The sequence below is a fragment of the Peromyscus maniculatus genome, chromosome 16 (assembly GCF_049852395.1).
Source record: "Peromyscus maniculatus bairdii isolate BWxNUB_F1_BW_parent chromosome 16, HU_Pman_BW_mat_3.1, whole genome shotgun sequence".
NCBI lineage: Eukaryota > Metazoa > Chordata > Mammalia > Rodentia > Cricetidae > Peromyscus > Peromyscus maniculatus.
The window spans coordinates 11,102,493-11,114,093 of record NC_134867.1 but is presented as its reverse complement, the minus strand read 5'-3'; the positions used below and the strand labels follow the sequence as shown (position 1 = coordinate 11,114,093).

At 36.7% G+C, this 11,601-nt stretch overlaps 1 protein-coding gene across 1 annotated transcript; it reads left to right on the top strand.

Annotated features, from left to right (window-relative positions):
• The first annotated feature begins 7,770 nt into the window (after positions 1 to 7,770).
• On the top strand, positions 7,771 to 8,324 carry LOC143268841 (histone H3.3A). The gene has a single exon (XM_076552361.1). The coding sequence runs from the start codon at positions 7,854 to 7,856 to the stop codon at positions 8,262 to 8,264; it is 411 nt and encodes a 136-aa protein (XP_076408476.1). The 5' UTR covers positions 7,771 to 7,853; the 3' UTR covers positions 8,265 to 8,324.
• The last annotated feature ends 3,277 nt before the right edge of the window (positions 8,325 to 11,601 follow it).

The window sequence follows — 11,601 nt, the reverse complement described above, 5'->3', positions numbered from 1 at the left end:
ATTCCAATTATGTCCCTTGCATCATTAGTCCCTCCATGATTTTTTATAAGGAATGGGTGTTAGATTTTGTAAAAGGATTTTCTGCAGAAAATGAAATGAACATCTGGAATTTCTTTTTCAGTTTGTTTATGTGGTGGATTGCATTTATTGATTTACATTTGTTGAGCCATCCCTCCATCTCTTTGGATGAAGCCTATGTTAGATGATATTTTTGATGTGTTCTTGAATACAGTTTGCAAGTATTTTCTTGAGGCTATCTGCATATAAGTTCATCAGGAAGTTGGTATATAATTGTCTTTTGGGAGACTTTACATGTTTTAGGCATCAAGATAACTGTCTTCACGGGGGAAAATGCACAATATTCCTTCTGTTCTTATTTTGTGGAATAATTTGAGGAGTCTTCACATTGATTCTAGAATTCTTCTTCTTCTTCTTTTTTTAACTTTAAAGCAACTCACCACATCTATTGGGAGTTGGATACAAATCTGTGGGTTAGACCCCAGGGATAGCCCAGGCTCATAAGCAAATGAGCAATGGCAGAAAACATTAAACTGATACCCTTTAGGCAATGAACTCAAGATTTAAGCTTTTGACTTCAGTCTCTCCAGTACAATGTCTGTGTTGAGCTTTTGTTTGTCTGTGGACTTCACTTTCTCTTTCTTGCATGGAGAGTCTCTACTGTCATTGCAGAGATGAGGGGAGAATCTTGCAACCTGCCTTAATAAGTTGAAATACGGTAGATGGAACAATAGAGGCAGGGTAGGAAAACTGATATGAACATTATTTGGCAGCCATGAGAAAATTAAATAATTTGAAATGAATAAACGATGATAATTGAACAATTATCTTTCTGTAGTATGCAGGAGTCATAGCTGATTCAGACTGGAAGTAGGCAGGATGAGTTTGTTAAGAGGGAGGTTTCCATTGGGCAAGGTAGAGAATGAGAGAGGGGCTTGTTGAGAGAAAAGTTTCTATTGGGGGAGGCAGGGGAATGAGGATGGTACTTTTTGAGAAGAAGGTTTTCATTGAGTGGTATTGAGGTTGAAATGACTGACCCTCATTATATAAATGTATGAAACTGTCAAACAATAAAAATTCACAAGTAACAATTTGTTCCTGTAAATAAGTAATCATTACTTTTTGGCTTTTATAAACACTGAGACATTGAAACTAATATTATTGTAGTTTCTAAAATGATTTTTTCCTAAAATTTTCTATTATGAACATCAAGTGTGTTGATATTTTCTTTGTGCTGAAATGTGATATATTATTTGTGCTTTAATCAAGTTTGCCTGGAGATCAAAGGAAATAGCAAGCCATTTTAAGTAAGCATAGAAGTCAGACAGTGGTAGCATATGCTCTTAATGTGAACACTTAGCAGATAGAGTCTCTGTGTTTTCAAGGCCATACTAGGGGGCAGAGCCAAGCATGGTGACACACACCTTTAATCCCAGTACTAACCATAGAGATATGGAGGTCTGTAAGGATAGGCAGTGACAAAGAAGTGAGGTAGCTGGGCTAAGATAGTCAGTGATAGGGCAAAACAGCAAGGCAATAAATGCACAGGTAAGACAGGAAGTAGCTCACATTTGGAAGCTGCAGAACTGGTGAAGTAAGGTTGGCTGGTGTCTATTCTTATTTCCCTGATCTCTAAGGCTTTCACCCCTATATTTGGTTCCATGTTTTTATTTAATAAGTCCATTTAGAAATTCATCTACATTTGGCATCTAACTGTGTGGCAGGAATTTACAAAAAAAGGCACTTGCCTGTGGCTTTGTGGTCCCCAGCTCTACTGGAGCTGAACGTTGCAATTGGCCAGAGATACACATGGCCAGACTGCTTGTGACTAAGGCCAGAGCACGAGGCCAGAATCTCTTTGGCATTCTCTGTCCTTGGTGGGTGGTGGCCTTCCTCCCTTTCTCACTCTCTCTGAATTTCCATCTCAGACTACCAACACACTAGATAGCTGCTTTGAAATTCTCTTGGACTTCTACTGTTCTACACAGACTTGGTAAGTCAATGAAGATATCTTAAAGGGAAAAAACTAGTGAAAAGAGAATTTTTCCCACATTAAATAATGGGAAACATTTTTACAATGAAAGGAAATTGGTCTTTTTGTGATAACAAATTAGGCAGTCTAAAAATGGAACAATTAAATGAGAGGATAATTAATGTTGATTGGATGTGTGTAATATCAATTATAAATATTATTTGTTTAATCATCCTTATTTTAGTATTAAAAAGATTGGTCAATTTAAGTGCCAAGATAAAAACTTTAGAAAACCTGTTAAAATGACTTATAGAGAAATTTAGACCCAGACAGAAGAATTTCAAGGTGAAATTATTTCAGGATTGAATTATATAGTTACAGAGAGACAGCCTGTTTTCAAACAACCAAACGAAATCTATCTGGTAACCTTACAGGAACTACCTGCTCAATGGTATGTACAAGCTGATTGGACTCCAGTGGAAATGTTAGAATTAAGGAAGCTATAGTATCATATGACATTCATTCTCCATTCATAAAGCAAATGTTAAACTTGTGGTCAACTTGTAATAGGATTATTCCTCAGGGCTAGAAAGAATTGGTAACAGCTGCCCTGGAGGCTGGGGCACAGTTACAGTGGAGAACATGATTTAAGGAGGAGGCTAAAATAATCGAACAAAAGTGTAGAACTAGAGGTGTGGAAAGTTCCCAGGATAAGCTGCTTGGGGAAGGCAAATATGCTGATATACAAAGACAATGTTTATATGACAACCAAATCTTAACTCTATGCCACATTGCCACCTGGTAGCCATGAATGCATGGGACAGAATTGAGGAAGCAGGAAGAAAAATTGAATTATTCACAAAAGTTATACAGGGCCCCAGAGAATCCTTCACAGATGTCTTACAAAGGCTGTCTTCAGTAGTAAATAAAATGATACCAATTTCAGAAGTTAGACAGATAAAAATTGAATCTTTGGCTTTTGAGAACATGAATGCAGCATGCAAAAGAATAATCAGGCCATTAAAGTCCAGATCAGCACCCTTGGAGGATTGGATCAGGGGTACAATTATATTGAGTCTTATGACCATGATGAGATATGGATAGGAGAGATTATATCAAAAGCTATGGGGAAAAATAATGTCAGATATTTTGGTTGTGGTAAAGAAGGTCATTTGAAAAGGGAGTGTAAAGAGGGAATTCCTTGAAAGAGTATTTATTCAAGGAATAACAGCAACAGAATACTCTTTCCTTCTGGATTATGCAGAAGGTATGATAAGGGTAAACATTGGAGCAACAAATGTAGATCAACAAGGGACAGACAAGGTAATCCTTTACCTCTACCCTTAGGAAACTCACAGAAAGACCTCATGCAGGCCCCCACAGCAAACTCAGTTCAGACCTTTCCTGCCATCATAGAAGAAACACTTTCTCAGAGCAATTAAATAACCAAATGCCTACTGGAATACACCAGGCTCCTTGGGGTGATAGAACAGCTGTAGCAGAGAGAATAAAAAATTCAGGAGACTATAAAGCAAATTTTTGGCAATCTTCTATAAATTAACAAAGACCAAAATTAAAAATACAAATAAATGACATTCTCTTGGAAGGTTTATTAGACACAGGTGCAGATATTACAATAATTGAACCAGAATTTTGGCATCCAAATTGACCTCTTCAGGAGGTAAATGTTCAGCTGTTAGGTATTGGAACATTATCTCAAGTGAAACAGAGTGTGAGGTTGCTCAAATGTATAGGTACAGAAGGACAGAGAGGAAAAGTAAAGCCATGTGTGGCTAATATAGCTATGAACTTATGGGGGCAGTAATCTATTACAACAATGGAATACTTAAATTAACATCCCTCCTACCTCAGAAATAAAACATAAACTAACACAAAATTCTGAGAGAAATATTAGGAGGTGTTATTCTAAAGAGTGGTCCCCAGCCATCCAGATTGTATGAGAACAGGGTACAACAACTGATGATCTTCCAAAGACACCAATAGCTCTACCTTTAAAATGGTCAACAGACAAGCCTGTATGGGTTCAACAATGGCCTTTAACAACAGAGAAACTGCAGGCTTTAGAAGAGGTGGTACAATAGCAGTTAAATGCTCAGCATATTGAAGAATCAACAGGCCATTGGAATTCTCCTTTATTTGTTATTAAAAAGAAATCTGGTAAATGGAGAATGGTAACACACCTTATAGATAATTATTAAGTAATTCACCCATGGGCTCTCTACAATCTGGAATTCCTTTGCCTTCTCTGTTACCTAAAGGATGGCCTCTTATAGCTATTGATTTAAAAAAGACTGTTGCTTTTCAATACTCGTACAAGAAAGATCTGCCTTCACAGTGCCTACTTCTTATAATTCTCAACAAGTTAAAAAATATCAACAGAGGGTTCTCCCACAGGGAATGTTGAATAGCCCAACCCTGTGCCAATATTTTGTACAACAGCCATTGGAAGTAATACATAAAAATTTCCTAAATCTATAATTTATCATTACATGGGAGATATTTTACTAGCGAATTCAAATGCAGATATACTTTAGAAAGAATGTTTGAAGAAGTTAAAAAAAATTGCCTTTTGGGGATTACAAATTACTCCTGAAAAGATACAAAGAGGAGAATCTATTAGTTATTTAGGGTATAAAGTAGGTCTACAAAAATTAGACCTCAAAAAGTACAAATTAAGAGAGATCAATTACAAACTCTTAATGACTTTCAAAGATTATTCAGAAATATTTCCCATTTATAAACTGTTGTTGGGGTAAAAATGATGAACTGAGTAATTTGTTCAAAATCTTAGAAGGTGACAAGGACTTAACTAGTCCAAGAGAATAATCAGCTGAAGCTGAGAGAGAATTTGCCTTGTGGAAAAGAAAGTATAAGAAGGACATGTGGATCATGTGCATCCAAAGCTTGATTACATTTTGGTTATTTTAAACTCAAATTATTCACCTACAGGAATTTTAATGCAGAGGGAAGATATTACATTGGAATGGATATTTCTACCAAATAAATAGAGTAAAAAATTAAAGTTATATGGAAAAAAATCTCTGAATTGATTTTAAAAGGAAAATTGAGATTTCATCAGTTAACAGAAATAGACCCAGCAGAATTTGTCATACCTTTAATTAAGGAGGTCATTGACGAATTATGGGCAGAAAGTGAACCTTGGCAAAGAACTTGCAGTAATTTTTTGGGAGAAATTAACAGCAAATATCCCCAAATTGATAGAATTGACTTATAAAGATTGCTGATTAGATTTTGCCTCACATTGTGTGGGAAACACCCATATCTGGTTCCTGTTCATTCTATACAGATGCAAGCAAACAAGGAAAGGCAGATTACAAGTCAGAAAATTTAAGTAAAGTGGTTCAAAGTCCTCATAATTTGGTTCAAAAATCAGAATTGTGTGCTATTATATTGGTATTAATGGACTTTTCTGAACCTCTCAACATAGTTACTGCCTCTCAGTATGCTGAAAGGGTGGTCTTACATTTTGAGTCTGCAGGATTTATTCCTGATGAGTCAGAATTAACTTTGTTATTTATTCAGTTACAAGATATAATCAGGAATAGGAAACATACTTTGCATATAACTCACATCAGATTCCATACGGATCTGCCAGGCCCTCTATCACAAGGTAATGATGAAATTGATCAACTATTGATAGAAGTGTGATGGAGGCCTCAGAATTTCACAAAAACATCATGTCAATAGTAAAGGTTTGTAAAAGGATTTTTATAGAACCTAGCAACAAGCCAAGGAAATTATAAGGAAATGTCCTACTTGTTCTTTTTACTGTCAGACTCCATTACCAGCCAGATGTAACCCAAAGGGTACTCAGAGGAATGAAATCTGGCAGATGGATGTGTTTCACTTTGCAGAATTTAAAAAACTGAAATATGTACACCACACTATGGACGCTTATTCAGGATTTCAATGGGCAGAACCTTTAGGTTCTGAAAAAACTGATTTGTAATCACACATTCATTAGAAGTTATGGCCATTGTGGGTATACCTGCACAAATTAAAATTGACAATGCCCCAGTATATGTCTCTGGTAAAATTAAACATTTTTTGCTTGTTACAATATAGAGCATATTACATGCATGCCACATAATCCTATAGGCCAAACAGTGGTAGAAAGATGAAACAGAACTCTAAATGATATACTAAACAAACAGAAAGGGGTAGCAACCCCCCCAAATAGATTACATAATGCTCTATTAACTTTGAATTCTCTCAATGCTAATCATTTCTGATTAGCTTTGAGAACAGCAGCTGCAGAGAGACATTGGATAATAGAAAAAAAACTCCAGAATTAAATCAGCCTATATACTTTAAAGATGTGTTGACCTCAGAATGGAAACCAGGGTATGTGTTACATTGGGGACAAGGTTTTGTTTTTGTTTCTACAGGAGAAGATAAGCTGTGGATACCATCAAAATTGATAAAGGTTAGATTTGAACAAGAGAGGCCTCTTAAAAGAAGAGGTAATAGTTCATCAACCAGCATCACTGTCCAATTTAAACTAACTTATACCATTAACAAATGCTTTTCATTTAGTCAGCTAAAACTTACCAAAAGGGATCATGCCCAAAGCTAGGTTTGAGGAAGGGTTTTTGTTTTTGTCTTTCAGGAGAATGAAGGCTAAGGAATCTGAAGAACACTGGACAAATGAGACATCTGAAGGAAAAGGACAAATCATCTAGAAAAAACTGTTCCAAGAAAAGAGTAAATTGGCCTATTGGCATATCACATATAAAATTTCATAAATGTTCCTAAATGATTGTTTCTGCTCTTCTCTACAGACACTTAACACAAATGGTCTTTTTGTAGTCCAGTTCAATTAAAAAATTAAAGCTGGATTTGGGGTTGAAGAATGTCTCTCTCCTTCTCTAAATCCAAGTAGGTTTGTTAAAAGGAAAATACAAAATCTCTGTATCATGTCAGAAGAAAAAGTCATCTTCTGATATGGGACAGAAGAAAACCAAAAAAATTAAGGGACTGTTCTAGTGCCACGAATCTCAATTCTTTAGTTCTATTTTGATTCTTTAAACTTTTTTTAAGGTATGAATTTTATATCAAAATTTATAAGATTAATTTATATATTTTAAACTTTTGTTATGCTATTAATGGTCATATAGAATACTAAGTAATTCTAGAAAAAAGGCTTCATTTAGCTGTGTATGCATGTTTTTGTATTAGAGTCTTTATCAGTTTTATGCAGGGAATCATGACTAGGCCTAACAGCAAATTTGGAGTTTCCAGAAAGATAATGGGGTCCCACAACAATGATTCCACATGGACAGTAAAAATACCACTAAGCTGGCAAACATCTCAAAAGATCATCTTTGGACTACAAACTGCACAGGACAATTTTGAGATGGCTACCTGAGATGATCGAGCCTCACAGACTATTTGAGGGAGACTTGAGATAAGCCCTGCATTTTGCATTATGCAGAGACTGGACAACAAATGATATAGCTCCCTCTCCTGTAACTTGACAATTAACCCAAAATTTTTCTTTTTAAGATCCCCTAAAGATACCTTCACCCACAAACAGCAGGAAGTAATTTTAAGAACACAATGTCCATATTCCCCAAATGTGGGGTAGGTGGTTTTTGGTCTTTCAGTGGTATTGAGTTTGGGATAGTTGTCATTGTTTAGGAGGGTTGGTACAAGTTGTTGTTGTTGATGGTCAGGAAAAGGGCTAAACAAATAAGATTAGAGTTAATATTCTTGTTTGAAAAGGAAAAAAAGGCCGCCGCTCCCTCACGCCAGCGCCGCCTCTCGCTTGCAGAGCTCCAGCCGAAGGAGAAGGGGGGGTAAGTAAGGAGGTGCCCATACCATGGCTCGTACAAAGCAGACTGCCCGCAAATCCACCGGTGGTAAAGCACCCAGGAAACAACTGGCTACTAAAGCCGCTCGCAAGAGTGCGCCCTCTACTGGAGGGGTGAAGAAACCTCATCGTTACAGGCCTGGTACTGTGGCACTCCGTGAAATCAGACGTTATCAGAAGTCCACTGAACTTCTGATTCGCAAGCTCCCCTTCCAGCGTCTGGTGCGAGAAATTGCTCAGGACTTCAAAACAGATCTGCGCTTCCAGAGTGCAGCTATTGGTGCTTTGCAGGAGGCAAGTGAGGCCTATCTGGTTGGCCTTTTTGAAGATACCAACCTGTGTGCTATCCATGCCAAACGTGTAACAATTATGCCAAAAGATATCCAGCTAGCACGCCGCATACGCGGAGAACGTGCTTAAGAGTCCACTATGAGGGGAAACATTTCATTCTCAAAAATTTTTTTCCTCTTCTTCCTGTTATCAGTAGTTCTGAATGTTAGATATTTTTTCCATGGGGTCAAAAGGTACCTAAGTATATGATTGCGAGTGGAAAAATAGGGGACAGAAATCAGGTATTGGCAGTTTTTCCATTTTCATTTGTGTGTGAATTTTTAATATAAATGCAAGCAAAATGTTTCAGTGAACACATTTCAACAGTTCAACTTTATAACAATTATAAATAAACCTGTTAAAATTTTCTGGACAAAAAAAAAAAAAAAAAAAAAAAAAAAAAAAGAAAAGGAAAAAAAGAATATAGATAAGAGGTAGATTATTGAATCTTCTCTGAAAAAAGATATATAGAAATGATAGAATAAAGGTTAGATTATTGAATCTACTCTGAAAAGAAAAAAGAGAGGATATAGATATGATATAGATAAAAAGATAATTATTGAATCTACTTTAAAAAGACAACTATAAGTTTTCAATACTTTGCATTTGGTTGGATTTTTATATATTATATACAAACTATATATTTTGAGATTGATATTGTTAGAAAATACTGTACATATATTTGTAATCTTGTTCAGGATATTGTACCTATACAGCTCACTTAACAATATAATGCAATTTGATAATCCTTGAATGTTATTATTACCAACTATTATGAGATAAATAAATGAAAGTTAGTAGTTAGATATTACAATTGATTAGGTATGTTTTCAAGGTCAAGCAGAGATATATTTTAGATAGACAGGTCATCTTCAAACCCTTCAGAGATCTACAGAATATGGCATTTAAATATTTTAATAACATAGATTTTTTTATGACTATGAGACATGCCTGCTCCTGGCAGTACCAATATACTTCAGAGAAGATTGGGCACTGAAGATACTGCATATGGAGTTAACTTTCATTGTGGCAAAAGTTAGCCAATGGGCAACAAAGTGCATTTGCATCAACTGCTGACAGTATGCTATCCAAAATGGACAAACAGGACACAAAACAAAGGACTTCCAATCCTTGTCAAGACAAGTGAGGTTACAGCTTTGGCAACAGGTGTCTTCTGAGGCCAGGACAATATGACACCATTGCTGAAGTGGCTTTGCAATCCAGAAAAGGTACAGTGCCCCTTTCTTAGAAGGCAGCTGAACAGGCAATGTACTGATGGCTTCTGGTGTGCAGTGGAACAGTAGATGAAACAGTTATTCTTGTAAGAGTAACTAGGTTGATGGAGTCTAACCTCTCAATGGTGGACTCCATTTAACAAAGGAGATGAAGCCACCCACAAGCTGAGAACAATGGTATATTGCCACAATAACTCCAGTGTCGTCCGTGTGACATAAACACTTACGTCAATAATAGCAGATGGGGGATACGTGTCCCATGGAACTAAGCTCCCTGGAGGTCACTGGCAGAGTGCCCATGTTATGCCTCCTTCTTGAAGGAGACGTACTTCACAGATCATGAGCTCTCTGGGCTATGGGTTCTGTATAACTGCTTTTCTGATAATGTTCTAATTAATCTATAAAACACAGTCAAAATTAATGAATGCTTGGGTTGTGAACTATGGAGGAAAGGGAAAGCTGGACATGGACCTTATTTAGATATAGCAAAATGACCTATTCCTTAAAGACCCCAAGCCGCTACATAAAGAAAGAATAATAGTTCAGGCATTTCTAGGGAATGAACACTCACCCACTATGAATCTTTTAGGAATCCCAACTAAAGTGATTTATGGCAGGAAATGTTATCTCATAAGAGGCAGACAGATGGTGGGCCCCTCTGTTGAGGAAGTTCAGCATGGAAAACTTAAGGACTATAACAGAACCCCTTCCCCTTACAGGAGTAAAAGTACAAGAGTCCATATTCCAGCAGATAAAAAGCTTTTATATTAAAACAGATATGTGATAAAAGAACTGAATAAAGACTTAGGGAGGATCTGCAGCATCCAAATTGGCTAAATGGGTCATGAGAACCAGAAAAGTAGAAATACATAATAAACTAGAGAGCGGCTGAGATAAAGATGAAGGATACAGCTGCAAGAAACCTACACAAGTCTAGGGACTGTACTAAGTTTAAAAAACACAGAATGCTCTTTGGGTCATAAAGTTCTTGTGGGTAAAGGAATATGTCTAGCGCTGATTAATAATTGTGTGCTTGCTGTTTTTTTAAAGATGATGTAACTGAATTATTGCCAAGCTCTTGTTGTTCCTTATATGACTTGATAATTTTCTTTTCTGTATATAAACTACTGATTTGCAGAAGTAAAAATTGCAGCAGATTCAAACCACTTCTGAGTGTGTTGTCTGTCTGTCATTCACCAAATCCTTGCCTTCCTGACTACCCAAGCTCTGGTCCCCCTATGGTCGTGGTACCCCCGATGGGCCAGTCCATGGCAGGATATGGAGAAGAATGGGATGCTGATAGGAAGCCACCCATAAGCTAAGAAGAATAGGCAGCCAAATTCCAAAAACATCAGCAATATCCAGAATTTAAAATCCCGAATCATGACTGCACACTGGCGGAATTGAGGTTTATCTGGCACATGGAATACTCACACTGAATGTGAGGTTGAGCTGTAGGCCTTGTGTACATCCTACTTCACAAATGAGTCTGTCAGATATGCTAAGCCTGTAGGCTGAAGATGATGCCCCAATGTGCAGAGGAAATTCGAGTGACTGTCCAGGCAGATGGCTGTTTCTGTCAATTCACATTTCTTTTGGAAGTCGCTTGTTTGCACTTCCTGATTTACTAGGTAATATTATTTCCTTCTTGGGTCTCTGAGGGAGTGGAAGATTAGATAGTTGTAGTAACAATTTTCCTTGTTAAGAAATTCAGAAAAGAGACTCAATAAGAGGCGTTAAGTGTATAAGTTTGAAAGACATCATAAGAGTTTTCTGTTGGTAATACAAGATAGGATAGAAAATGAATTAGGTACAATTTGGACACAGCAAAATAGGATAGATAACGGAATATTTTCTCTGAATTTGTTAAATGCAACCGGACTAGACATTGTTGATGTATTTATTGTTTGTATATATTGTATATAGTTATTGTATTTACTGTATATAGTTTTTCTTATATTAGTTATAACTTTAATTTTTTCATTTTTATTAGACAAAAAGGGGAAATGAGGTCCTATGTTATTTGTGCTTTAATAAAGTTTGCCTGGAGATCAGAGGAAATAGCAAGCCATTTATGTAAACATAGAAGTCAGACAGAGATATCACATGCCCTTAATCCGATCACTTAGCAGGCAGGGTCTGTGGGTGTTCAAGGCCACAGTAGGGAACAGAGCCAAGCATGGTGACACATG

What these genes read in the sequence shown, in the direction of transcription:
- LOC143268841 (XM_076552361.1), top strand. Translation starts at nt 7,854, where the DNA reads ATGGCTCGTACAAAGCAGACTGCCCGCAAATCCACCGGTGGTAAAGCA.